Here is a 26,321-nt window from a genome sequence, read left to right as displayed (position 1 = left end):
TTCTTCCCAATAATTTCATTTGCTATGTCCAATAAAAGGTTCAGCAGGGAGCAGGGCTTGACAACAGCAGAAGAGTCATCTGCTGTCATAAAATGGCTGTAAATTGAGCATGCAGAGTTCCATTGGTGGCCATTTTGCAAGCATTGCTGTAACAGGCTGTAGTACTCCAACTCCGCCACCAGACCCCGCCATGCCTGCTGGACCAGATAAGGTAGTGGTAGGGGCCGGGGCAAAAAGGGATGGGGTGAGGGCAGAAGAGGGAGTGAGGAGGCTGCAGAAGGAGCTGAATCTGGTGGCAATGGTACACTCCAGATCCTACCCTTTCTTTTTCAAGCCTCCTTTCCCCCTTCGTCTCCCTGTACCAGCTATAGAGCGGTTGTAGGTCCGATGATACTCCCCCACTGGATACTGCTCATGCCTTTTTGACTTTTGAGTCCAGAAGTTAAGTGATATGCGAGGTTGTTCCTTTTAACACCTCAGACTAGGAGTGAGGAACTTCCACTTCCTGTTTTGTCCTAAAATATATGTAGCCCTGCACAAGCTGCGTTCTCTTTAACTATTTCCCACCCTTTCCAAATATTCGCCTACTACAGAAGGCTCTTCATTGTAAAGATCTGCAGAACTGCTAAACCGCATGGTTAAAAATACCGGTATATGTATCCACCTTTCCATTACCGTGGTTTAAAAATAAAATTAGGCCTGCCTTGAATGTGGAACAACATCAAAATGAATAAATTGGAAGCACTTATAAAGCGGCTTTGTGGTTGTGACATCAAATTAAATTTTAATTACATTAATTATCTCTTTATATCCCTAGCTATGCTGAACTCCTTAGGTAATTTGCTGAGTTTGTTGTTGTAGAATTGGTAGAAGCATTTTTGTTTGCTTTCAAAATATTCTGAGGAACAGTTAGAGGAACTGCTAAATGGTTTATCTACAAGGGCAGAATATACTGTAACCTCAATCCAGTGCACAGTTCAGCACATGTGACCTCCATTAATTTCGATGGGGATTAAACATACATAATTCTGAATTCTAATCTCTGTGTTGGTCAAAACACTAAATTTTTTTCCAAGCTGCATTCTTGCCTGTGTTATTATTAAATTTCTTGTGCATCTTTTCTTCTTTGATTGGCTAGAAACCTTAACTTTACACTCATTTATAAGTGTAATGCTTTACCATGTATTTTGCAAATAAAAAATTATAGTTTGGGTCAGTGAACTTAAGTAGTTTGAGATAAAAATTTCATATGTAGAATATGGAGCCACACATTTGGCATTTGAAGGCAATAGAGTGGACTTTTCCCCTTAAGAACACACTGTACCTTACAATCTTCAGTGGCATCCCCTTCAACACTGAAGCAGGTGGGAGTTCTTTGGGGCATGGCTGCAAGCATTGGGGAAGGGGGAGATGGACATGGCACTGAGGATTAAAGGAGATGCAAAAGGCAATGATTAAGTCATTGCAGGAGTAGAGCTCTTTTACTCGTTGCCTTTGGGGAATTTGTGGGCTGACTAGAAAAGGAGGTGTTTGCTTAGTGTATTCTTAAACCTGGCAGGTAATTTATTCCTTATTGCCAGAGGAATAGGGAGAGCTTAGGGTCAAAGTCTCAACATTCTGCTTGTCAGGGGAGAGCCTGCTTTCTTTCCCCTGTGTGCAGACGGCAGAGGCTAACTGATCATCATGCAGCTTTGTAGGGCTGAAATAGAGAGTGGTGACAGGACAAGGAAGAAAAACAGTTATTGTTTCTGGAAAAATGTTTTGCTTATCATACAAAGTACCAACTGTATAAAAGATAACAGAGAATAAAAGCACATCTTAATGTGCTGTAGACTTGTTAAAACTTGAAGACACAGTTTCATAATCATATGGAGGCCCAGCATTGTTTAAATCATTTTCAGATTTCCTGTTCTTTTTGCAGAGATGTGATTTCCCGTATGTTTTCATGACAAGATAAAGCTGTTCTGAAGGTTATTCTTTAAAAACCACAATGCCCCTAACATAGCTAAAATCAGTTCACAGAAAACAATGTGTGGCTTTAGAAAACCACAGGTAATTTCAATTAGTGGAACTTAAAGCTGCCAACTGTTGGAAGGATCTGCCCACTGAATGTGACTATAACCTTGATTTTTACTCATGTTTCACCCCACTTACTTCAGTGGGGCTTGTTGCATGATTGGGAACATCCCCAATATTATTTTTAGTCATTGAAAATACGATTTGTACTTTCAGATAACCTCCTGGTACAAGAAGAATATAAAAGAGTATTTACATAAGCAGAACTTGGGGTCATCTTTAAAAGAAAACAATGAGTTGCTTCAGGAACACGAGGAGATGGATAATAAGGTTAAGGTAAGAACCCAATTGAAACACTCACACACACTGCAGTCCTCTAATCACTTCCTAAGTCCTAGTTCTACTGTTCTAGGAATATTTCCCAGAGAATTATAATCCAGTTACGAAGTAAACATTTCTTACATAGTAATTCTACCATTTTAGACATAAGTTTGGTTTTTTTTTTAGAGGGGGGGAGAGAATTTTTGAAGAACCAAGTAGATTATGACAGTAGATTATATTCTTGACCCAGCTGAGGTCATAAATTTATAGGTCATGGACTTGACATCATACACCTGTGAATTCTTAAAGTCAAATGTCAAATTGTTTTCTCTTCTGCCAAAAATAACCAACATCACCACTTATAAATGATCCCCTTTTTCGAGGACTGAAAGGTAGTCAGCGTAACACTGTTTTTTAAAGGGAATCCAGCGTAGAACAAAAAAAATATAGAACTATTACCCTAACTTCTGTCCCAGGTAAATTGATGGAAAGCTTTATTCAAACTACCCTACCCTACATACTCACTGTTTTCCAAGTTCTTTGTCCTTGTGCTCAGTTTTTGCAGAATGATATACTCTGGACATTGGACCTGGACAATTGCTCAAAGTGGCATGCATACGTGACCTCTTGTCTTTATAACTTGTAGGCATTAGCCCAGTTTTTATCTGTGGAATTGGTTTCTTGGAGGTCACCAGAGCCTCTGAGTTGGATGAGCTTCACAGTCAAATGAGCTGACTAGGTCTCTTGTTTAGCAGTGAGTTGGGAAATGAGAAAATGCTCAAGCGACTTTAAGAATATTTATAAACTGCTTTTCGACAACACTGGACAATAGACAACAACCCAACAGGGCAAACATTGTCTTCAAATAACTCAGCTGTTCCTTCAGGGGATGCTCAGGCATTACTGAAATTTCTGAGGTAATTGATTATTAGAATGATTACTGAGCAAGTATAACAACCAAAAACCAAGAGTCCTTCAGGGCATTACTACGGAGCTTCTTGTAGAATATCTTGAAGCACAGGGAGCCTCTTAGCTGAAATTGAGAATGTAATAAGACAATTGTACTAATGGTACTTCGTTCAATTTATCAAGCATTTTGTTTCCAATTCTTTATTTTTTCAGTACTCTAGTCAGTTAATGCTGACCCTCATTTCTACAGCTTGGAAGCAAGATTATTAGAAATAGGGGGAAAAAAGGAATTGATATTTTTTTCTGAGACATATTGTGTTTAGAATTACTTTTCTGTTCCAGATCTCTGCAGTGTTAGCATTTATTCTGATTTCTCTTAATGGTGGATGTTTTGTGCAATTTTTTTAAGAAGAAAGTATTGAAAGAATTTCAATATGCGAATTTTCGAGAAGGTTCATTTCTTTGACATTGGATGGTCACGTATGTCTGAAAACACAGTAAAAGGGGCATTGAATAGTACTGGGTGGCAATTTGTTTTGAAATTGGAAGGTTACTGATACTATAAACTAGCAAAATTTTGTGTATGATGAGCTGCATTGGGTCCAGTGAAGCGCATGGCCTATTGGGCCATAACTGCTGAGGGTCCAACTACATGTGATATTAAGCCCATTATTAGGGCTAAATAGCAGCCAGATTTGTACCACAGTGAGCATGTGTGGGGCGGAGGAAGTATGATGCTTTAACTTCCCATGCCACTGTAGAAATATGGATCACATACACAAACAGGTCTGCTGTTTAACGAAGAAAAAAGTTCTCATGCCAATGGGAGCTTTCCCCCCTTGTTTAATAGCGCACAGCTTCCTGGCCCAACATATTGAGACATGGGGTCTCAAACTCAAAAGAGTTTGTTCTTGTGTTGATCTTGCATTAACTCTGAATCAAAGAAATCTGCATCACATCATGCTCTGATATGGAGCCCAGGCAGTAGCTTACCTTACAAGAGGCTGGTATGATTGCTCAAGACCTCTCACTGCTACATCTCGCTCCAAGAACAGTGTCATTTGTTTGTTTGGTACATCACTTTCTACTCCCAAAGGTACTTCAGAGCAGTTTGTAAGAAGTGTTAAAAACATAATAAAAATGAAACAATAAGACTGCAACCCTGTGCACAATTACCTGAGAGTAAGCCCTATTGAAATTACTTCCCACTGGGTAAACACAAAAAGGCTTGTGCTGTAAGTATGCTCTTTACACTCAAGTAGGTTATGTGGGAAAAGGTGATCCTTAGGGGAACCTTAAACCCCAAGCAGTGTAAGACCTTAAAGGTCAGAACCAGCACCTTGAAATGTACTTGGAGGTGGAGGAGGGACAAGTGTCATCATTATAAAAATGATGTTTTGAGTTTTGTTCTATACACCTGATTTCCCATCTGTAATCTAGCTACTATATTTTGAGCTAAGTAAAATTTCCTAGTAGTCTTCAAGAGAAACCTCCCAGGCAAGGATGTCACCAGATCTTAGATAACTATGATCAGGCCATGACCATGTCATGTGGGGTTCTTCCCAACCACCTGGGCTTCATGCAGCCTTTCCTCCTGCTTCGTGTTATACTGAAGAATCTGCAAAGTATGCTACGAATAGCTCAGAGTGACTTTAATGTGATTTATTGACATTGCTGAAAAAGTTCAAAGCATCCTGAAGTCAGTGTTTTTAAAAAATTAGCATGGCAGTATTTTGCCTATTCTGCTACTTCCCTTTCATTTATGAGTGGCCATAAGCAATATGCATGATATTGGATTGCCATTTGAAAGGATATTCATAAATTATCCCAGGGCTTGGTAGTTTTTCCTCTGAATCTAGAAATGTTCACACAGTTTAGTCCCGTAGCCTTAGAAGATTAAGCAATCAAACTATGTTTAGCATTAGAAGACAGTGCCACCTATGTATGTTTACTCGAATGTTATTTCAGCTGGGCTCTGTTGGAGTTCTGCCTTGAGGAAGTGTGTTTAGAATTGCAAGACTGAAATCCTAAATACGCATTAAAGAGTAAAACCCATTGAACAAGATGGGGTCTACTTTTGAGTGAACATGAATAGGATTGTGCTGCACTTGATTAAACCTTGAGACTTAATAAGTAAATAAGGGTGTAATAAGTAAATAAGGGTAAATAAGTAAGTAAGGGTAAATGAGACTTAATAAGGTAAATAAGGGTGCGATCCTGACTTGCACTGGAGCAGGCAGACCAGCAGGCCTGCGCTGCATCCAGCACAAGTTTGGGCCAGAATTGGTGCAACCCAAGGCAAGGGGAAAACTTCCCCCTTATCCCGTGTCATGTTGCACTGGCCCCAATGGGTCTACTTAGATCTGAGCCACCTCAGGAGGTGGCGCAAATCCACATAGAACGGAACAGTCAGAGGTTGCTCTATGCTGCCTAGGAACAAGGTCAGGATCTGGCATAACTGCTGAATCCTGGCCCTTTCTCCCGCTCCCCACCCATCCACCCCGGGAACACCTGCCGCCCTCCTTCCCTCACCCCTAAACGCCTCCCTGACTTCTCCTCACCCTCCCCATGTCCCTAAAGTCCCCATGACTCTAAAGTTGGGGCACGTTTGCGACATCCCTGGGTCTGCACAAGTGACTTGTGCCGGCCTAACCTGGGGGTTAGGATTGCACTATAATAGTTATATAATGCAGGATTTGCACATGATAGATCAATCTCCAGTGATTTGCTTCATGTTTTGCTGCATTACTAACACTTACCAGAAGTCACTTGCAATCCTCAACCCCAGAGCTATGAACAAACGAGTTATTTTTATGCATGCAGCAGTTGTGCTTCTAAAGGGGAAAAGTAACCTTTGACAGCACTGCGGTGTCACCTTTTTCTTTTCAGCCACTTCAGGAGAAACTACACATTACCAGAAGCAGAGACCTGATTTTAAAAAATGGCACCTTCATATTGGATTATCTATCTACCTACCTCATAGTGCTTTACCCCATATCATGACATCATGATGCTTTGCTTTTCCCCACTTGTAATTTCTTTCAGTGGTTGCTGCTGTCTGGTGTGGGAAGTAGAACATGTCATGGTGTCACAACACAGAATGAGTGTTTTGTACGTGTTGTAGATGGGATGGGGAGAGCGCCATGGGGAGATACAATTTTGCCAATAACCCTGTCTCACCCTAATGTGTAGTTCAGCCTTAATAAGCATGCACAGTGCTCCACTAATAGAAAAGTAACTGTAGGTTTTGGGTGTGATCCTGGTGGCTTTTTTAGGGAGAGAGCTGATAGCTCATATGCTGACTCAAGTAGAAGTATAGGAACCAATTTCATCAAGGGCCTACAGCAGCTGATCTTGTGAGTTACTGCTGCAGCGACATGAAAGCCATGCCGCTATCAAGAGTGATAGAACCACTCATGTGCCAGACTTACCTGGACATTCCACCAGCCCAGGTAAGGTTGCAGTGAGGGCAGTTTGTCAGCACTTCAGGGGAGGTTCCTGGCAGGAGGGGAAGGGGCATAAGCAGGCTGGAAGGGTGGTTCTCAGTGGCATAGCCACACAGCAGATCCTATCCCCCATTTTTCAACCCCTCACCCCCTTCCTCTCCTTGTACATACATCAGCAAAATAGCTGGCATGGGTCAGTGAAGTCCAATAGGCAACCAGATGGCCTCCGGAAGGGTAAGTAAAAAAAGTACTTACCTCTTGTTGGCCTTCTGGGCGTACAGCATCATGAGAAAAAAAATGATCTTGTCTGCACAATGAGCTATTTTCTACCCTTAATGTGATCACTTTTTATTATTATCTTTGACAGAGCACTGCCTTGAATGCTATTTATTAGAAAGGCAGTTATTTACTTAAAGTGAATAAATGAATTGCTGCAGTTAGCCTATGGCAATGCCCATATGGAATTCCATCCTGTGTCAAGACAGGGTGTATGGTTCACACATAAATATTAATCAGATGGTGTCCCAGATCAGGAAGGAAGGGATATAAGTCTGCAATCCTATGTACATTTACCTGGGAGTAAGCCTCATTGACTTTTTCTGCAATTCTATGTACATTTACCTGGGAGTAAGCCTCATTGATTATATTCAATATATAGTCGCAACCCACCAGGGGAACTGGAAATGGCCCATGTCCCCTTAAAGGGAGTGGGTGCCCCAACGGTGCTGCAGTGATCACAGTGCCGTGAGCACTCAGGGACATTTTAATGTACTGAGGGGGGGGCTGCTGAAGCCTCCACGAGAGTCTTGGAGGCTTGCAGCCCCTCACCCCCATGAGTCTCCACATGGCTGCCTTGAGCTCGAATTGCCAATGGGAGCTCACTTCCAGTTTGCACAATGACAAACTGGAAGTGAGCTTCAATCAGCAATGGCGCTTAGGGCAGCCAGTGTGGGCGCAGGGGGCTGCAAGCCTCCAGGACCCTTGTGGAGGCTTTAGCAGCTCCCCAGGTATGTTAAAATGTCCCTGGATACCTGTTGGCAACACAATCACTCTGACATTGTCGGGCCACCCCTCACTCCTGCCCCACCCTCGCCACTACTTACAAGGTTTCCCAGCTTCCTCTGAGGAGTTTGGGATTGTCTGCTATATTGTAATGTTATTTACTTCTGAGCAAACATGCATAGGATTGGCTGTAATTCAGCTTTTGATTTAAAACCTGTGTCTCCTTATTTAAAAAAGTCTATAAAACTAAATAATGAATGTTGCTTCTAAGTGAATGGAATGCTGTTTTCAGAGATTCAAAAGACTAATGAGTCCATTTTCACTGGTTTGGGTACAGAATATCAAACGGATCTAAGTATACATAATGCCCTGAGAAAGTATTCAGGGTTATAATAAAACCGGATGTGTTTAAAACTTTTAATATTTGCAGTATATTATCAGTTAAAGACTGATTGAAAGGTCAAACTGTTAACCATGTTGGATATAAAATGAGGCACAAGGCTAATACAGTTATTAAAGGAAATTAACGTTCAGCTGAAATTTGTCTGAAAGGTTAGCATTGGAGAACCTACGGTCAAGACAACTTCATTATTGCCATTTCCACACAAATCATTTCACCGAGAGTGGTATCCGAACAAATGTTTTCCACAAATGGAACTATAATTAGTGTACTGAACAGCACAGCCATCATCTGGAGTACGCACTGTGTTTACAAATGTCTCTTACTATGTCTCAGTTCATCATTATAAGAAGATTCCATTTTATTATTGTTTTATTCCCTGTAAGTAATATTAAAAAACCCCTAGTAGCTTGATGGGCAACTGCTTGTTGGGAAAGGCAATACTTAGAATATAGGACTGAGGACTGCCTGATCAGGGGTGTTGAGAGCTGGCATTGGGCCCGGGTAAGATGCCTGATTGGACCCCTCCTCCCTAAATGCATTGGGGTAATCAAAATGCATTGAAGGTGGATTAAAGCTGTAGTGGAAACACAGCCCTGGATAGGCTGATTGAGGTACCCAGATTTATTTTGTAATAGATTTGTTTTGTATCATATAGTTTTGTCATGGCCCAACCCTCAAGAATTTTGCCCCCCTTTCCGCCTCTCCTAAAGCCTGAATCTGATGGGAATAAGTGAAGAATTTACACTTCTTGTAGAATCTAGTAGAACCCCAATTATCTGGGGTTTGTGGCTAGTAAATGTTAAGATGGAAGGTAAGGAGAGGGACAAATGAGATGAGGGCAGTCTCTCACAAGAAATTAAAAAGGAGAGTTCTCTTATTGCTCTCACTAGTGCTTAGAAGCTAAGCAGGGTCAGGCCTGGTTAGTACTTGGATGGGAGACTGCCTGGGAATACCGGGTGCTGTAGGCTTACACCATAGTCTTTCAAGACTGAAGGTCGCCAACCAGTGGGCATGATTGCCCTTGGAAACTTTTGGTGGGGTCAGGGAGTATGAGTGGTACTATATCACATGACTGGCTTTGATGTATTGTTGTAAGAGGCTGCCTTGCTGATCTAGCTGGTTTCTGTATAGTCTTCCTTGTAGACATAGATGGACCAGCTGAATCTCTGCTTAACATCCATCTGGTCCCATTGCAAGTTCAGCCAAAATGTCAGAACTTTCTGTTGATCCCGATTGACCTCTTAAAATCTTATGCTCTCTTATACTGAGTCAGGGCATTGGTCCATCCAGTCCAGTACTGTCCATTTGGACTCTCCAAGGTATCAGGCAGATAGATGCCCTTCCCTGATCTGTTTCCTGAGATTCTTTTAACTGCACTGCCAGGGACTTGAACCTTCTGTATGCAAAATGTGCACTCTACCAATGAATTACGACTCTCCATCTAAAGGCCTTTCAAATGGCCACTAAGCACCCAGATTCAGGGAGCTTCTGACATGCCCCATATCCTATACAACTGATTTAATAAAACAAGAAATGCTTAAATCTGTGTAAAAACAGGTTCCTTAAAATAAATAATGAAGCCATACAAGATTCATGGTGAAGTTATGTGCAAGTGAAACTGAGCCCCAGTAATCTTAGACCAGACTGTGGCTCTGATCCAGGCCAGCAGATCTGATGTACATGCAAAACTGTCTGCGATCAGGGGGCTGCTCTCTTCACAGCGGGGAACATTGGAATGCATGCACATGAATAATTTCCCTTCATTGAAAAGGGCAAAGAGTCCCTGTGCTCCTAGCAGATTGGATGCTGTCCATTTTTAGGAGATAGGATTACCATTGTTTGAATCACTAGGATTTAAGCATACAGTGAAGTGTCGAAATTCCAATAGTGCTTAGGCATGTATAGCTCTCTCTAGATTGTTCCATAGTGAAATATGGCAAATAACTGAAAATGTTCTTGTATCACAGAACATAATACATGCCATTGCTTGTTGAGTCACAGTGAAATGTCTGTAAGTTTATTCTTCAGTAACATAACATAGCGACCATTAAACCACGTGAATATTTCACATTAGAATGATCTTGAATTTGTTGTTGCCAATCCATATTTAATAGTGTGAACATTTCACAGCTTGCTCTCTGGAGAACAGTATAGTTCACTTGACAGAAAGGTTTTTACTTATTCATAGGTATTTCAAAATTCAGCAATAAGGAGAGTACAAAAGAAAAGCATTGAGCTGCCTGTCAATAAATGGAGTGTGGAAAAACACTTGCTCACAATATTCCTGCCTTCTTGGTAATAGGATCATTTGAAAGAACCATGGAAACCCTAGGCATAGTCAAATTAGAAGCCCTGTCATATTGACTCATAGAAAAATCAATAACAATATAAAATGGTGTACAAATAGCCCATAATAACTTGGTGCACTAAGGGCCCAATCCTGAGCTGGGCCAGTGCTGGCGTTGACCTCCAGTGCCAGCACAGGGTGTTGCAAACATGCTGTCAGGCTTGACATGCTAGGTAAGAGCTCCAGGCGGCAGTGAGGGGAGGGTGGAGCATTCCGGGGCAGGGAGAGGAATTGCAGCTTTTAGGATTTGGCTGCCCATCAACTCTGTAGGTGGCATTTTACTTCAAGCCAAAAGTTCTTATTTTCAACTTGTAAGAATCCAATTTATTTTAGTGATTGAAAATTCATTTTTTTTAGACCAAAGTTGGCAAAATATAATCTTTATCACCAGGGTCTGTGTTCTTCAGAAAGAGCAAGTTTGATCTGGATTGCAGTGGGCAACTTGCTAACTCAATCAGGACTACTTTTCTAGGAATGGAACTCTGCTGTGGAGGAATTAAAATACGATGCACACAAGATCCTGTTTTCAGAGGAGTATGCGGAAAAAGAGCATCTCAAGCTGTCAAATCAAAAAATAAATCTGCTGCAACAGGAAGTGAACCGTTGTATGGAAGAGAGAAAAACCTTGTTGCAAGAGGCTAATAACTTCTTCAGTGCAGCTAACAAGGTTAGTTATATGGGAAATCTGTAATAGTTTCTACAGTAAAAAAAACCCATCCCTCCCATTTTGCTGCTTTTGTCACAGGCTGCAGAAAGGATCTTCCCTTTTCATCAATTTTTGAGGACTCTGAACATGGGTAAAGTATGTGTTGTTGTTTTTTAGCACTTCTCATTCTGTTTTCATTCCAAGGAGAGAGCTACTTTCAGTGTCATCTTTATTTGCATTTATTTCTATGCACAGAGAAGAATTTGGGGAAAAATATCTTAAGGACTTTATCTCTGGTTCAGTAGTCTACATTTTAAGCACCAGGTGGAGCTATTAACACATCATTTCTTAACATTTCTTTTAATTACACTTTGATCATGCCCATAAAAGAACTAACCAACCAGAAATTTTCTTGTACCACATGGCAGAGTTGGAAACTCGAGTCAGTGACTAGGACTCAAGTCGTGAAAATGCATGATTTTGGGTGACTCGACGACTCATGAGTCGCGCACGTGGAAGGCTCTGAAAATGACTCAAGTCAGGGATCCCCTGACTTGGTGTTCATCTCCACACATGCTGACTTGAGTCTGCCTGTGTCTGGATGTGCTTGCTTACTGTTTTTGCGGCAAGAGAAACCTCATGGGGCCATAATTCTGACCAGACAAACAGCATGAAAGTTCCACCCAGGAGGCAGGAAAGGGTTAATGTTTGCAATGAATGGGGTAAGGTGGGACTGGGCTCTCTTTTCCCATCTCTGATAGGAAAGAAGGAACAGATGATCACTGGACAAAGGATGGGCATTCTGATATTTTCATTGTCGAGGGAGAGCAGGAGAAGGAGCCAAGGGGGAGGGGTTCTTATCATTGGCTACAGAAGGCCAGGGAAAGGAAGGAGGCAGTGATGGGGGAGGGAGTTCATAGCGATCATGCTTTCCACCATGGCTGGTGGGGAGGGAAGCCTCATTGAATGACTGGCTGAAGTGGGACTATTTCTGAGTAGGGCTGCAAAGGACCCCTCCCACCCTGTTTACAGATGGGATGGGGCAGCAGGGGAGTGAGTAGAGAGAACTCTGACACACACACTCCTTGGTAGCAGTCCCATTTTTTTCCACTGTGGGGAGGGGCGACTCAACTTGACTCAGCTTGACACTATAGTGTGACTCGGTGACTTGGAAAGCACTCCCATTAGGACTCTTTTTCGAATTGAGTTGCGGGGCTCGGTGACTTGGCGATTTGACTCAAGTCAAGCCACTCTGGGTTTTCCCATCCCTACCGCTTGGCCTAGAAGGCCAAATTGGTGATGCTTGTGAGTTCGACATGCCTTTGCAAATCCTCTTGGACAAAATAGGAACAAATTTTTTAATATACAAAAACTACCCAGTTAACGGTTCTTGTTATATTATGTATGTGCTCATGACTCAGTACAACTTCAGTAAGTTCCATTTTCAGTTGTTTTAATTGCTCTTAAAGGCATCTTTGCAAGTATCTCTTCTCTCCCAGAGGTATTGTAAGAACCACTCACAATTTCCTGTTAGTATGGAACGAATTGGGTTGCATGTGTTGAACAATTCACATTTGCATATAACTTACAATATCGCTATGGAATTATCAAAGTGCTTTTTCACATACTAAGTGGTCACTGTTTCTCCTCATCCTCTCTTTACGTTTAATTGCTGGAGTGTCATGCATGGAAATAAACTCTTGTGGCACAAAGATCAACAGATTTGGTGCAACATAAGCTTTTGTGGACAAGAATCTGTTTCATCATAGCCTGAAGTGTTACCTTAGATTTGCAAGTGTGTGTATGTACACATAGACGAGTATGGAACATGAGTATGGAAATGAACATCATTAATATTGCAGCCAAACGGCCATGAAATGAAAAAGGTACCAGCACTGGCAATTTATGGCCATTTGGCTTCACTGTTTTTGGTACACAGCACTTGCAAATGCTTTTATGAACTGGTTGGAAGAACACAGCACTTTAATCAAGGTGCTTCCCCTTATCCCATAATAGATAATTACCACACCAATGTTGATGTTCTCTAGGTAGGATGCAGGGTGCACCAGAACTCCTATGAGACATTTTCTCTTGCTCTCTGAAAAGATCAGTTTTGTGGTAACACTGACGTAAGGAGTAGTAAGGAAATTTATCAGTTAGAGAGCAGGAAGGGGTATCCCCATTCAGTTCAGGAACCCAGGCACCCCTCAGATCAGCACTATAAATATGCTGACCCTAAATTACAGCTAGAGAAGAAAAATACAAACATCCCTGCTTGAGTTTTAGTGAGCAGAAGCAAGACAAACACACGCCTGCTTGCAAACGTTTTTTGTGAGCAATTAAATAGCTGTCTGCAAGAGCTTAAACATAAAGCACCCACATTGCTCCCACTGCCCCATCCCCTTCCCTCTAAACAAAATGCTTATCATTGGTTGTGGGGAGGGCAATGGCAGTGATAGAATCTGGTAGCAAACTTTTCTGGTGGGGACTGGAATTGGAATGTCCTGGAACGACGCTGAAATTGTTTGTATTCTTTTCACCTGGGAGAGGACCCTAGGACGTCCTTGATATGGCAGGGAGTTCACAAAGCGGTTTACAAATCAAATAATTAAATGGCTCCATATCCTAATAGAGCTCACAGTCTGAAAAGATACAGAAGAACACTAGCAACTGGCTCTAGACACTGCGTAAAGAGGGACTAATATAAGTGAAATGACTTATAGCCCAATCCTGAGCTGCCCGGAGTGCCCAGGCTAGGCGGCTCCGAGGAGGGCTTCCACCGAATCCTACACCTCCCACGCTACTGTGGGAGGCACCTCGGGAGAAGGGGACATTTGTCCCCTCCCCCCAAGTAAGGGAAGCAGCCCTGCAATGGGGCTACTCTCTTTAGTGCTGACCAAAAGGTTGGCACTAAAGTAAAGGTGCTTCTGTAGGGCATGCAGCCCTGCACAAGTGCCTTGGAACCTGCGGAAAACAGGTCCGCGTATCCACCTCTTTCCCTCCCCCTGACACGCCTCCCGCCCACCCCCGCCAGCCTCCCCCCTCCCTGGAATGCCTCCCCCACACCCCCGTCCACACCCCGCCTCCTGTTCTGCAGCCTGGTGGTCCAGGAGACCGCCAAGCTGCAGAACAGGGCCACTGCCTGGTGCTAGCCCAGCCCCGGCTGGCTCTGGCCTAGCACCAGTGGGATCCCAGCGGTGAGCCCCACAAAAAGGATTTTGTCCGCGGCCACAGGTGAGTCCGTGGCCACAGGATTGGGCTCTTCAAATTCCTAAAGCACTAAACCAAACAGCCTCCCCCCCCTTTAGAACTGGCTTCTGTATTATTCCCAATGCCTGAAATACAGAATATCTTTGTAGCACTTGGTATTTATTTCAAGTTCTCTTGACGTATTTTGACTTATCTGAAGTTTATTGTGTTGTCGTATCTATGTACAGAAACTAGCAATAACACTTCTGTGCTGTTCTTAATCAGGGCATGTAAATGATACTTAAGGCTGATTACTTTTAATACTCAAATTCTTTAAAAAGGAACTATCAAATTCATAGATTATGTCAACCAACTGTTGAATTAATATTTGAAAATTGCCTGCAGCATGATAAAACAGCCATGTTAACAAGTATCATGTTATGTTGAGCTGGCACCATCTGTGAAATTGTAGCATTATGGGAAGGGGTAATCCTGTCAACAAGAATGGCATCACAGCTGTCATGGAAAAACCATCCTCAGTATTTTTAAAAGGAGACTCCAAGTGACATTGTTGCCGACTCATTGCATTCCAACATTTGCTGTGTTGTCCCTTCTTTTTTTTCAGAACCAACTACAGATTTATTTTTTTTAATTTAATGTGCTGGTAGGCAGGCTGTAGGCCTGGCAGTAGGCTGGCGAAGTGCTGCTGAGGCTTTTGGGGGGCTACGGTGCCTTTAATAAAACTTCCTCTTTGCATCTACTACTTTTATAATTGCTTCCTGCTTCACACAAATGTTCCATTGGTGAACTGCTCCTTAACTGGGTCTCACAGCACAATCCTCTGCATTATCTGCTCAGAAGCAAGTCCTGTTGAGCCCAATAAGACTTACTCTCAGTTCACCCATATCTGGCCACACTCTCTACGGGCAGTACCTGTATGTTGCATGTATACACCCGCGGGCACAGATGAGCTTTAGGTGTATTTAGGAACGCAGCCCTATTTACCCAAGTTCCATTTCCTATTGCTGGGTGGGCTTACAGGTTACCTATCATTCTTTTCCTTTATAACTCCAAAATAGCACACTATTGCAGTTTTTTGAAAAAAAGAAAAACAGGAGGAGAAATCAACCATTAAAGACTCCTCCAGTGGGGAACAGGAACTAACTAATTAAGGGGTAAGTAAGAGGCAAATAATCAGTAATGATTATGCCATTGAAACAATTAAAATTTAATTTAAAGTTCCCCCTCCCCAGAGAGCAGAAGTCTCCCCTGCAGCCCCTATGGGTCTGCTCAGATCTGTGCCAGCTCAATCATTGGCATAGATCCAAGTAGCCCCATGTAGGGCTTTCAGGTACAGGAAGGAGGACAGAATGCAGCAACTGCCTCCCTCTTGGGTCTGAACCACCCTCCGCCCTGCCCTCTTTGTCCTGAAACACCCACTGCCCACCCCCATTCCATCCTCTCCCACTTCCCTGCTGTCCAGCGGTGTACTTAACCCAGTTGGCGGGTGCAGCACCAGTGCTGCTGGAAGCTTCTCCACTCATGGCACTGGCATCCACATGGCTGCAACATGCTTTACAGCATGTTTGTGACCTTGTGGATGCCTGTCCCACCAGCCAGAGCTGGTGTAGGATTGGGCTGCCAATTGCATAAGCTATCACTGTTCCTATAGCCTGTTCCCATGGAGAAATATGGACAAAACCTTTCCATTGCATTCTCCTGTCCATCTTTATGACTCAACAAGCTTTTTATGCACCTGGGTGTGTCCAGTAATTTTTCCAGTCATACACACATTTTTGCTGAAGGAAAGGACTCAGGGTACTTTCCCCATACATTTCTGTGTGTATTGCTGTCTGTGGCATCACTACGTGGTGAGGGGCATGAAGGTAACACCAGGTGATGTGCCCAGTGGGGTGACACCACTACTGGCCAAAATTTTTAAAATCTTGGAATTTTCAAATAATACCATCATGTTATAGATCTGTCTCTATTCAATGGCATACTGATTATTTGCCTCTTATGTACCCCTTAATTAGTCAGTGGCACCTAGTGGCACCTCTGAATAATTTTGATCCTGAGATTTACTCAAATAGAAATTTCTTGCCTATGTTTGTAGTCCTTTTTGCAGGTGTTATTTCACTTGCTTATTGTGGATAACTAGAAAACTCAGCGTCAGAAAAACAGGTTTGATCATGTGAAAGCTACAATTATGTTATCTTCAGGGATGATTGTGCACATTGCTGCAATCAAAATAACACATGTGTAAATTAAAATTCTGATGTATTAGCTTAGAGAGGGTTGAATTGGTGGAGATCTTGATGTTAATTTTAAGATAAAGATTCTGATGCAGAGTTCCAAATATAGCACAATTTCCAAAAAAATATTTATATGGTGGGTGCTTTCCCCATTTACTTCAGTAGGGGGAATAGTTATGTGCTTATAAGATGGCTTGCACTTTGCTTTTTCAGTTCCAAACCATGAAGAATTGTGTACAAAGCCCAAGGGCTCGATGTAAGGATTTCAGGAAGGGGAGGTACTCCATACTTTACATACACCCTTTTATGTGCAGGAGTGCAGATCCAGAAGAGGTCTGAATGTAGAAACTTGTTTCTGAATCCAGATCACTTGGGCTGAATAATGATGGGTGGTGGTCTTGGTCTCAGAACAATTGAACCATATGGAGCGTATGAGTAAAAGTAAAAAAAAATAATAATTGGATATTCAGTGGTTTTTCTGTATTTTTTTCCTTTATGCAAAATGTCTCTAACTTTTAAAAAAAACAGGGTTTTTGTTCTTTCAATAGGCATATGATGTACTTGGAAATGTCGAGGCTTCCCTTAAGCTTCTTAACTCTGAAAGTTTAAGTTTGCCTATCTTGGCAATAAAGCATGAGGCACTGAAGAAAGAAATTGAAGATGGATCAGCTGATGCCCTGCAGAAAGGGTATGCCTTGCTTAGCAAAGGAGATACCCACAGGTAAAATTAAGAATGCGTGTTTAAAAAAGAAAAAAAACTGTGAGATTTTTACCTGCTTTGTCTGTGGGAAGTGGAACTTCTGAACAAGGTTCCATTCTGCTTCCTCCTCCCCATGTGGCCATATCCATGGGTACATTCCATGTAGAGGGTATCAGACAGTAATGGGACAAAGTCCAAATATGGGAAAATTCAGGCATCGAATTTCATTGACTCTCCCCAATTCTCTCCACAACCCCTTTTCTTTTCCGAACTTATAAGAGAAGGGCAATGGTGGGGAAGACTCCAAGTGTTGTTAGCAGTAGCAGGAATTTTGAAAAAAATTTTGAAAAAATTTCATAATTTTGGCCTTAGACAAGAGAGAAAGGGCAATGCTGTCTAGGGCTGCCAAGAACCATGGGAAATATAGCACCCATGGTTCTCAACCCAGATCCATCAATGCAGCCATAAGTATGGGCTACAGCATCCACGATCACTGAACATAGGAAATTGACAATGTCTAAGACCTAAATCATGTGGCTCCTCTGCTAATAATGATCCCTGGAAACTTCCGAACTTCTGTCCCTTACCTTGCTAAGTTTGGGAAAGGGAAGAGGAAAAAAGGGAATGGTTCTTATCCCATTGCATACCTAATACTGTCTCAAAGAGCATGCTGGGGTATATAACATATATTATATATATAATATATAGTATTTATATACCGCTTTTCAACAAAAAAGTTCACAAAGCGGTTTACAGAGAAAAATCAAACAACTAATGGCTTCCTGTCCCAAAAGGGCTCGCAATCTAAAAAGATGCAAAAGAACATCAGCAGACAGTCACTAGAAAAGACACTGCTGGGGTGAGGCGGACCAGTTACTCTCTCCCTATTGAAGTTTCTGTAGTTTCTGACACAACTTTTCTCACTACAGAAGAAACCATTTTTAAAACTGAATAATAGTTTAACAGTATCAGTAACAACAAATCTCCAGCTGTGAGTGCAGTTTTCCTCCATGTGCTCATATGACTTTCATAGCCAAATTAATACTTTAATGGAACTTGTATTACAATTTAACTTCACAATATTTTGCCAGAGAAAACTTCCATTGTAAATTAATTTAGTGTGAAAATTAATTCTCTTTTTATGCGCAATTTTCCAATCCTAATTGTCTGTGATAAGCAATTCGTAGAGGACTGCTTTGAGCCTTCATATTATTATAAATCAGCACCCTGGAGCTTAAACATTTAAAATGATTGTCAGTTATTTGCCAATTGACTTATTCCTCATTTCTATTTAAAACAACATCTTTAAATGAACTTTCCCTTTAAAACCCACAGGGAATATTAATTGTGTATGAATTGTTCATTTGAAAAAAAAGTAAACTCTTTGTAGGAAAATTTGATTCCAATTAGAAACACAAGTTCTTCTGTATACTACATTTTTAACCTGCATCTTAATTCATAAACAGATTTTTAAAATTGTGTTTGATTACCTGTAGTAGTACATTTTTTTCATACTTATTTCTTAACAGGCCATTAAGGGCTACAGGTGGTGAAGTATATTCCTAATCTGGAAAATTGCTAGAGCCAAATCTATTTTGGCCTTTTATGCTCTGCTATAAATTACCATTGGATTTTTAAAAAGTCAATTTTGAATTGATTGGTAAAACAACTGTGATGTAAAGCATTAGAATTGTTTTTACTGACTTACTGTAAGCTCTCTTCCTATGCCAGGAAAAGAAGCTAACTGTGGTTTTGTTTCTGCGTTCAGTTCTTGGATGACTGGTATTCAGAAAATGGTAGATTCTGTTGAGAAAAGGGCAGATCAGTTGATCAGACAGTGTCCTGCTTACGAAGAACTTGCCTCAAAAAAGCAACAGTTAACCACAAACTTTGATGATTACCTGAGGAAGGTATGTGAAAACACCTCTCTTTATTAAAATACTCTTAATGCAAACTGTACACTAGTTCTAAAATATCACAGTTTAAAATATAGAACAAAGTTGAACTATATTAGGCAGAATAATTTGTTGATGAAATACACATATATAAACTTGCAATTCAAAGTATGCAGTAAACCCAAAATATGCCATCATATCCCTAAGAGTGCAATCCTATGCATGTTTACTCAGACGTCCTATCATGTTCAATGGGGCTTACTCCCAGAAAAGTGTGTATAGGATTGCAGCATGAATAGGAGAATAGGTCTGTAGTGCCTTTTGTGCTCAAAGAAACAGCAGATTCAAATGTTCGTGGGACACAGGGAAGGGACTGTACCTATTTAGAATGCATGGGGGGGAGGCAGCATCACCTGCTTAAAAATGTCCCTGCCTGTGGGACACTCAAATGTCAGAGTTAATGCTTCTAACCCAGTGTTTCTCAAACTGTGGGGCAGGACCCACTAGGTGGGTCACAAGCCAATTTCAGGTGGGTCCCCATTCATTTCAATATCTTATTTTCAATATATTAGACTTGTTGCTACTATGGTCTGTGACTGCTTTTGGGGAAATGTTACAGATTTGTACATATGATAGGCTACTATGTATATGCTTTTAACAATGATAGTAAATGGGACTTACTCTTGGGTGAGTGTGGGTAGGATTGCAACTTAGGATTGCTAAAAGTCTTCCTGCTTGATGATGTCACTTTTGGTCATGACATCACTTCCGGTAGATCGCAACAGATTCTCATTCTAAAAATGGGTCCCAGCATTAAAAGTTTGAAAACTGCTGTTCGAGCCTGTAATTATGCCAGCATACCAAAAGTATTCTGTGATAGTTTTTCAAACCAGTATTTTAATGTTTTCACTTGCTAACGTTTTGTGTTTTTTTTATTAAAGACCTCTACAAAGATTAAAAACATTAGCCCAATACTCTCAGATGCAATTAATCCTGGATCATCTGTGCCTGAATCTGAGGGGGTCTTGAACAGATATTTAGAACTGGCAAATCAAACTAAGGTGAAATATATGTTTTACACTATATATTTTTTTAAAAAAATATGTTGAGCTGCGATGTGTTCTTCCATGCGAATTTGTCAGGGCATTCCAAAATTTGCTTGATTTTCCATTCCAGTGCTACACATTTGTTAGTAGTGGCATGGAAACTTTTAATTTGATCTGGAACATGTGAGGTGCCATTTTACAGCTGCTGCAGCTACTGCAAAATTGGGATTAGTAGCAGTGACACAGCAGGAAAAAGACATTGTGGGGATGCTGTTTCAAGGCAGTTCCTTGTTGTGATATTGTCCCTAGTTCATTGATCGGCCTTTCTACTCCTTTAGGCAAATCTTTAAACAAATTTATTAAGGGCTTATGAATGCTGTATTGTGTGTACACTAACAGTGCAATCCTTATACGGTATATGCGTACTCAGAAGTAAATTCCATTGTGTTCAGTGGGATTTACTTCCATGAAAGTGTATATTGGATTGTAGCCCAAGTACACACCTGTTCGATTACAGAACATATGTATGGAAGTTGGAACATATGCAGCTTGCAGTAGCTAACTCTCTGACTAGCACTCTCACTATTTCATAGATTGTGCTTTTACTTTTATTTATTTAGTGTGTGTGTGTGTGTTTAGTTAGGCGAATTACTATATCTTGCAGAATGTTCCTATTGTGGGAAAGTTGATGTGAATTTGCATATGATGTATTATTTTCTCTGTTTATGCTACTGTAGGAGATGGCAAATGAATTGGAATTAGCTGTGAGAATTGCTAAGGAGATGGAAGAATTTGAAACCACAGAAATGTCAGTTTTTTCTAGCAAAACCAACCTTTTAAGTGAAGAACTGGCAGCACTTAACATAAATATTAGCTTAAAACTGGAAATCCTGAAGCCTTATGTAGAATTTTTAAAGTCTTCAAGTGAGGTATTTATACAAATTTATAAAATATAAAGAAATATAAACAGCTTTCCCCTATATAGTCGTAGTGACCAGTATGTGCAGAGGGATCCCCATAAACTGGATAGAGCCATGTTGCAGCTCTTCCCTTTTGGGAGGAATATGTATAACTTGAAGTGGATGAGGAGGATTTAAGGGAGGCATGCTCAGGCCTCTCACAGTGTCTTAGGGGACTTCACTGAGCAGGGTGCCGTCTGGGACCCACCGGCTCTGTGATTAATCATACCTAATATCTTTTGTCTACCCTTTCTCTAGAGCCTTTTAGGTTTTCTTCATTTGGGGGAAATCAGATAAATGACTGAGCGGCTGATAAAGGGTGACCTTTTTTCTTTAAAAAATCTTGTTCATTTGTTTGAATGCTCTGGTATATCATGCTGTGTGGCAGTATCAAAATGCAGAATGTCTCAACCCAGATTTTATACATTTTTCTAATGTACTATAGTGCTAACTCACCAAGAGTCTATAGAGTGGTACTCATACTGGTGGTTTGCGATCTACCAGGTCTTGTAAAACTTCCCCTGTCCATTTAAGGGGCAGAGGAGGAGAGACGCAGCAACACAATCCCTAGGATCACTAAGGGGGCGAAGGGGGTGCTTTTACTTTCTGAGAGCTGCTGCACGGTCCAAGAGTTGGGGGGAGTCCCATGCAGCCCTCCACAGGGCTCCCCAAGGCTTAGAATGTTGGGGAAAAGCGATTGGAAATAACTTCCTGGCTGCGATAGTGAAACCAGAATTGCGATAGCTTTTTTCCAACATTCTAAGCCTTGGGGAACTCTGCGGAGGGCTGCGCAGGACTCTCTGCAACTCCTGGATCGTGCAGTAGCCCTCAGTAAGTAAAAACATTCCCGTTGCCCCCCCCTTAGCAACATGATATTAGGGATTGCATCACTTCCTCCCCCCTCCCCCTCAAAGACTTACCGTGGGAGTTGTACTCCCGAGAAGTTTGAGACCCACTGATCTACGATATATAATAGCATCCAGATGATCTTCTATCATGCAAGAATAAGTAACCTATAGTAGTTTCACCACATCAGTTGCCAGTTTCCTGTTCTGAAAAATCCACCCTGTTTGCTTTCTGCCGTCTCTTCAGACGAAAGTAATTTCCCCAAACAAGACCATGAAGAGACAAGGGCAAACACTGCTTGGTTCTCTGACATAGTCCTAGGGATGTCTACTCATAAGTAAGTTCCATTTTATTCAGTGGGGCTTACTCCCAAAAATGTATACATACTTTCCTTGGGATAAGCCTCAATAAACATAATGGGACTTACTCCTGGAGTAAGAACAAAGTGTGAGACAACAGACATTCAGCAAGTTGTTTCTCACAAAATTAAGTTATATAATTCTTCATTAATAACTGAAAATGAAAAAAAAAATTGAGTTCTTGAATCTGTTGCTTCAACATCTTTAAACTCTGTTGATTTGATGCAACTCAGGATTACACAGGCCAGAATCAATCACAATAACTTCAGCAATAAATGTAGAGATTGGCTACATTCATTTTAATTCTACCCCTTTAGGTTGGTGACGACGCTCAGAAGCTGAAAGAATTATATATAACTGAGTCTGTGCAAGAAGACATTGAAGCTAAAAATGAAACATTGATGCAGTCAGCTGACATTCAGTGGCAGATGGTTTTAAAGAAGATTCTTTCCACTCAAGATATGGGGCATGACTTTTTAAATTTAGTAAACATGGTGAGGCTATACCTGATGCTTTATGACCCCAGCACTGACTACCTTCACGGTTTATAATCTCGTTGCCATTTCATTCAAATCGTTACATGCTCAGTATAATTACACACACACACACACACACACACACACACACACACACACACACACATTTTTATAATAATATAATATAATTTTTTATTTAACAGTACAGGTCACCCAGCAAATCAGTAATCAGCAAAAAACCAGTGGCTAACTTGATGACACTCACACAACTGAATAAGAGTTCTAGTATTAGCTCTGATACATGGAAATAAGAGATGACTCATAGTAACACCTTATATTGGTTCCTTGCTGTGTCATAACAACATCTCATTGGCTCTCAGAATTATTGATCTCATTGATAGATTGAGTTAAGGAAATCCATTTTTTGTAACATAAGTCAATTGTGTTTTCTTTTTCTGGTTAATTGGCCATAACATTTGATAAAATACAAATAGCTAAACACAGTTTGTTTCATTTCATTGTATATGAAATTACCTTTACAATGATATATAACATGATGGTATTATTCATAAATACAAATTTTCCAAAAAGTTTCCAAAATTTTGGCCACCTAGTGGTGTCACCCCCCCAAGGGTGTCCCCGAGATCCACACCCCCTGCACCCCCTAGTGATACAATTATCTGGAAAACAGGAAAGGTTGTGTCTGGAAAGGTTGACAGCACTTGTTATGTTTAACCTGGAGAAGAAAAGGCTGACAGTGCTCTTCAAATACCTGAAGTGTTGTTGCATGGAAGAGGGCAAAGATTTATTCTCTCCTGCCCCAGAAGGTAGGATTAGTTCTAATGGGCTTCAGCTGTAGGAGGGAAGATTATGGCTGAAGATCAGGAAAAAAATTCTTAAAGGTAAGAGCTATTCAACGATTGAACCAATTGCTGAGCAAAGTGGGGGTGGGTTCTCCCTTGCTGGAGGTCTTCAAACAGAGGCTCAACAGGTACTTGTTGGAAATGCTTACAGAGCATTTTCCAGCTTCAAGCAAGGAATTGAACTAGGTGAGCTTGACGGGCTCGTCCTATTTTTTGATTCTATGAAAATGTATAGGTTCATGTTTCATGATTACTTGCTGAGAAAAGCAGTTGAAGAAAAAAGATAGTCCTTCAACAATATCTAAAAGGCAAGATAGGCAAGAAGGTCATCTTAATATTTGGAGAATGTGGATGCTAACAGTAAAGATACTGCTATCTCTGAGAGATCAGGGAAGGGAAATTTAGAAAATGGATTGGTATTGGAGGAACAACCAAAGAGAAGAGGAATGTGGGGGGGGGGAGTGTGGAGACAAAAACCTGAAGTTAGATTATCAGTGTGTCTGACATAATCCACTGGACACAGCTTTGTTTCCACAACAAAGTGGAAGCGCCTGTTGAAGAAAAGATTCAGGCCTCCCTTTTCTAAATCATGAGCTGAGTTTTGAAGATCTAAATATGGAAGCTGAAGGAACTTTCCATGTTTTTCTCCTTTCCTCCAGCAGAGAATAAAAGATGGGTTAATTTTTTCCCCTCCAAAGAAATGAAGTTTGTTGATTCTTCGTTTAACAGGTAAATGAGAATCTAAGACTGAATGTAGAAAATGTTGTACAAGTAACTGAACGTACTATGGAGATTTTGAACAAAGAAAAGGAAGAATTGACACGACTTTGGACAACGTGGAAACTTAATATGAATCAAGTGAAATCCATCAAACAACAGTGTGGAAAATTCAATGAACAATTTAAAACTGTAAGTTAAGTCTACGTGGAGGAAAGCATCTTGATTATGCTTCTGCATTGCTGAAGTTACCTTCTGCTTGTAGTTTCCACATTGTGAATTGAGGTTGCTAATTGTCCTGGTTTTGTCAGGGCAGTTGAGAAAAACACTTCTTAGGCCCAGAATCAAACAGTGTGGAAGGAGGAGAGGAGAAGGATGGGGAGGGGATGTTACAAGGCCTGGAGGATGAGCGGAAAGGGTCCTGGGAAGGGCAGGATTGGTAGAGCTGGCATGTGCCATATTCTATTCCCAGGCCAGATCTGCTGACTATGGATCCGCTCAGACCTGTGCCAGCAATTTAGCAGATACAGGTCCAAGTAGACCTGTTGCTGTGACTGGGACTTTTCCCCAGGTCAAGGGTTAAATGTCCTCTTATCTCAAGGAGACTTACAAACTGGAAAATGCCCCTGTGAGATATAAGTGCAAGTTGCGCTGGCCTTGCTGGATTAGCACAGGGAAATTTCAATAGGATTGGGCTGCCCATCTTCTAGTGTGCTCTGCATTTATATGACTGCATTCTTTAAGACACATAGGTTTTCAACATATTTTTGTGGCACTCCTCTGATAGATTACAAAGATTTAATATGCTTTTTAAAATAAGAAGGCTGGTTCTCGCTTGATACTTCAGATGCTTACCTGCATGATGTTGTTGTTCATTGTAGACTATGCAAACCTTAAACTCTCTTCAAGAAGCACTCAGTTCTACTGCGGCATTTGATCTTGGAAGTAACCTTTCTGTGCTTGTAGAGATGCAAAATAAATTTAACCAAATGAAACCACAGTTCCAGGTGAGAACGGAAATCGAGCATGTGACATCCCATGTTGAAAAAGGTCTTTTCTAAGAACTTATTTCAAATAACATGCAAAGCATATTTTTTTAAACTTCATATTTTAGCATATTTTAAACTTCATGAAGCATATTAAACTTCATTTTAAATTAAATGGAAATTCACAGAAGTTCTAAAACATTTGAGCATTAGGGAGGACTATGCATTTTTAGTAATGTGGGTGGGTACACATACATATTATATAAAGCCACTTTTGACTTGATTTTTTAGGTAGAGGAGAGGTTCACAAGCATCGGCTTTCTACCCAAGCATCTTATTTGTGCTTACTAACGGCCCCCTCCCACCCCACTGACCTCTGGCCTGTGCAAAGGGCTCCAGAAAGAGAAGGGAATTTCATTTGTTTCATGCAATGTAAACCATTTTATGAACTTTTTTGTTGAAAAGTGGTATATACATATATAAGTCACTGTGGTCTGGATAAGGCAAAAAGCATTCTCTTCTCTACACCACTGTGCACGTGAAAGAATCCTTTGCTTCTCTCTTAACCCCTTCAGCACATGGACTTGGGAGAGGGCTATAGTCTTCTCCCCCTTGTGGGGAGGCTGTGATTATATGAGAAACGGCAGGAATCTCTACACGTGTGAACATTCTTCATCTCTCTTCCAAGCTCTCTTAACTTATCAGAGGGTTTGAGGGAGAGGTGGAGTGTCATTTGTAAGAAGTTTTGAGGAAGGGAAAAATCAGCAGGCATTTCTCTGTGTTTCTTTCCTTATGTAGACCTCCCTCTGTGCTGAGAGAAATCTCTATTTCTCTTCCAAGCCTGTCTACATTCCAAAAGGCTAGGGAAAGAGGTGGAATTTTCTCTCAGTTGTGTAGCGTTTTGGAGAAGGAAAGAAACAGCAGAAGGCACTCTTGCTTA

At 41.1% G+C, this 26,321-nt stretch overlaps 1 protein-coding gene across 8 annotated transcripts in view; it reads left to right on the top strand.

The window, feature by feature from the left end:
• The window catches only part of CCDC141 (coiled-coil domain containing 141), a 123,748-nt gene that overhangs the window by 53,599 nt on the left and 43,828 nt on the right, over positions 1–26,321 (top strand). For all 8 annotated transcript variants that reach the window (XM_066612340.1, XM_066612344.1, XM_066612339.1 and 5 more), the window contains 9 exons: positions 2,233–2,352; positions 10,917–11,111; positions 17,083–17,255; positions 19,003–19,144; positions 20,071–20,190; positions 20,913–21,104; positions 22,657–22,833; positions 24,408–24,587; positions 25,277–25,402. In XM_066612340.1, coding sequence (XP_066468437.1) covers positions 2,233–2,352; positions 10,917–11,111; positions 17,083–17,255; positions 19,003–19,144; positions 20,071–20,190; positions 20,913–21,104; positions 22,657–22,833; positions 24,408–24,587; positions 25,277–25,402 — 1,425 coding nt within the window. The remainder of the gene's footprint in view (positions 1–2,232; positions 2,353–10,916; positions 11,112–17,082; positions 17,256–19,002; positions 19,145–20,070; positions 20,191–20,912; positions 21,105–22,656; positions 22,834–24,407; positions 24,588–25,276; positions 25,403–26,321) is intronic.

Source organism: Tiliqua scincoides, chromosome 1 (genome assembly GCF_035046505.1).
Source record: "Tiliqua scincoides isolate rTilSci1 chromosome 1, rTilSci1.hap2, whole genome shotgun sequence".
In the NCBI taxonomy this organism is placed as follows: domain Eukaryota; kingdom Metazoa; phylum Chordata; class Lepidosauria; order Squamata; family Scincidae; genus Tiliqua; species Tiliqua scincoides.
The sequence above is the reverse complement of the archived record's forward strand: the minus strand, read 5'-3'. Positions and strand labels throughout refer to the sequence as shown.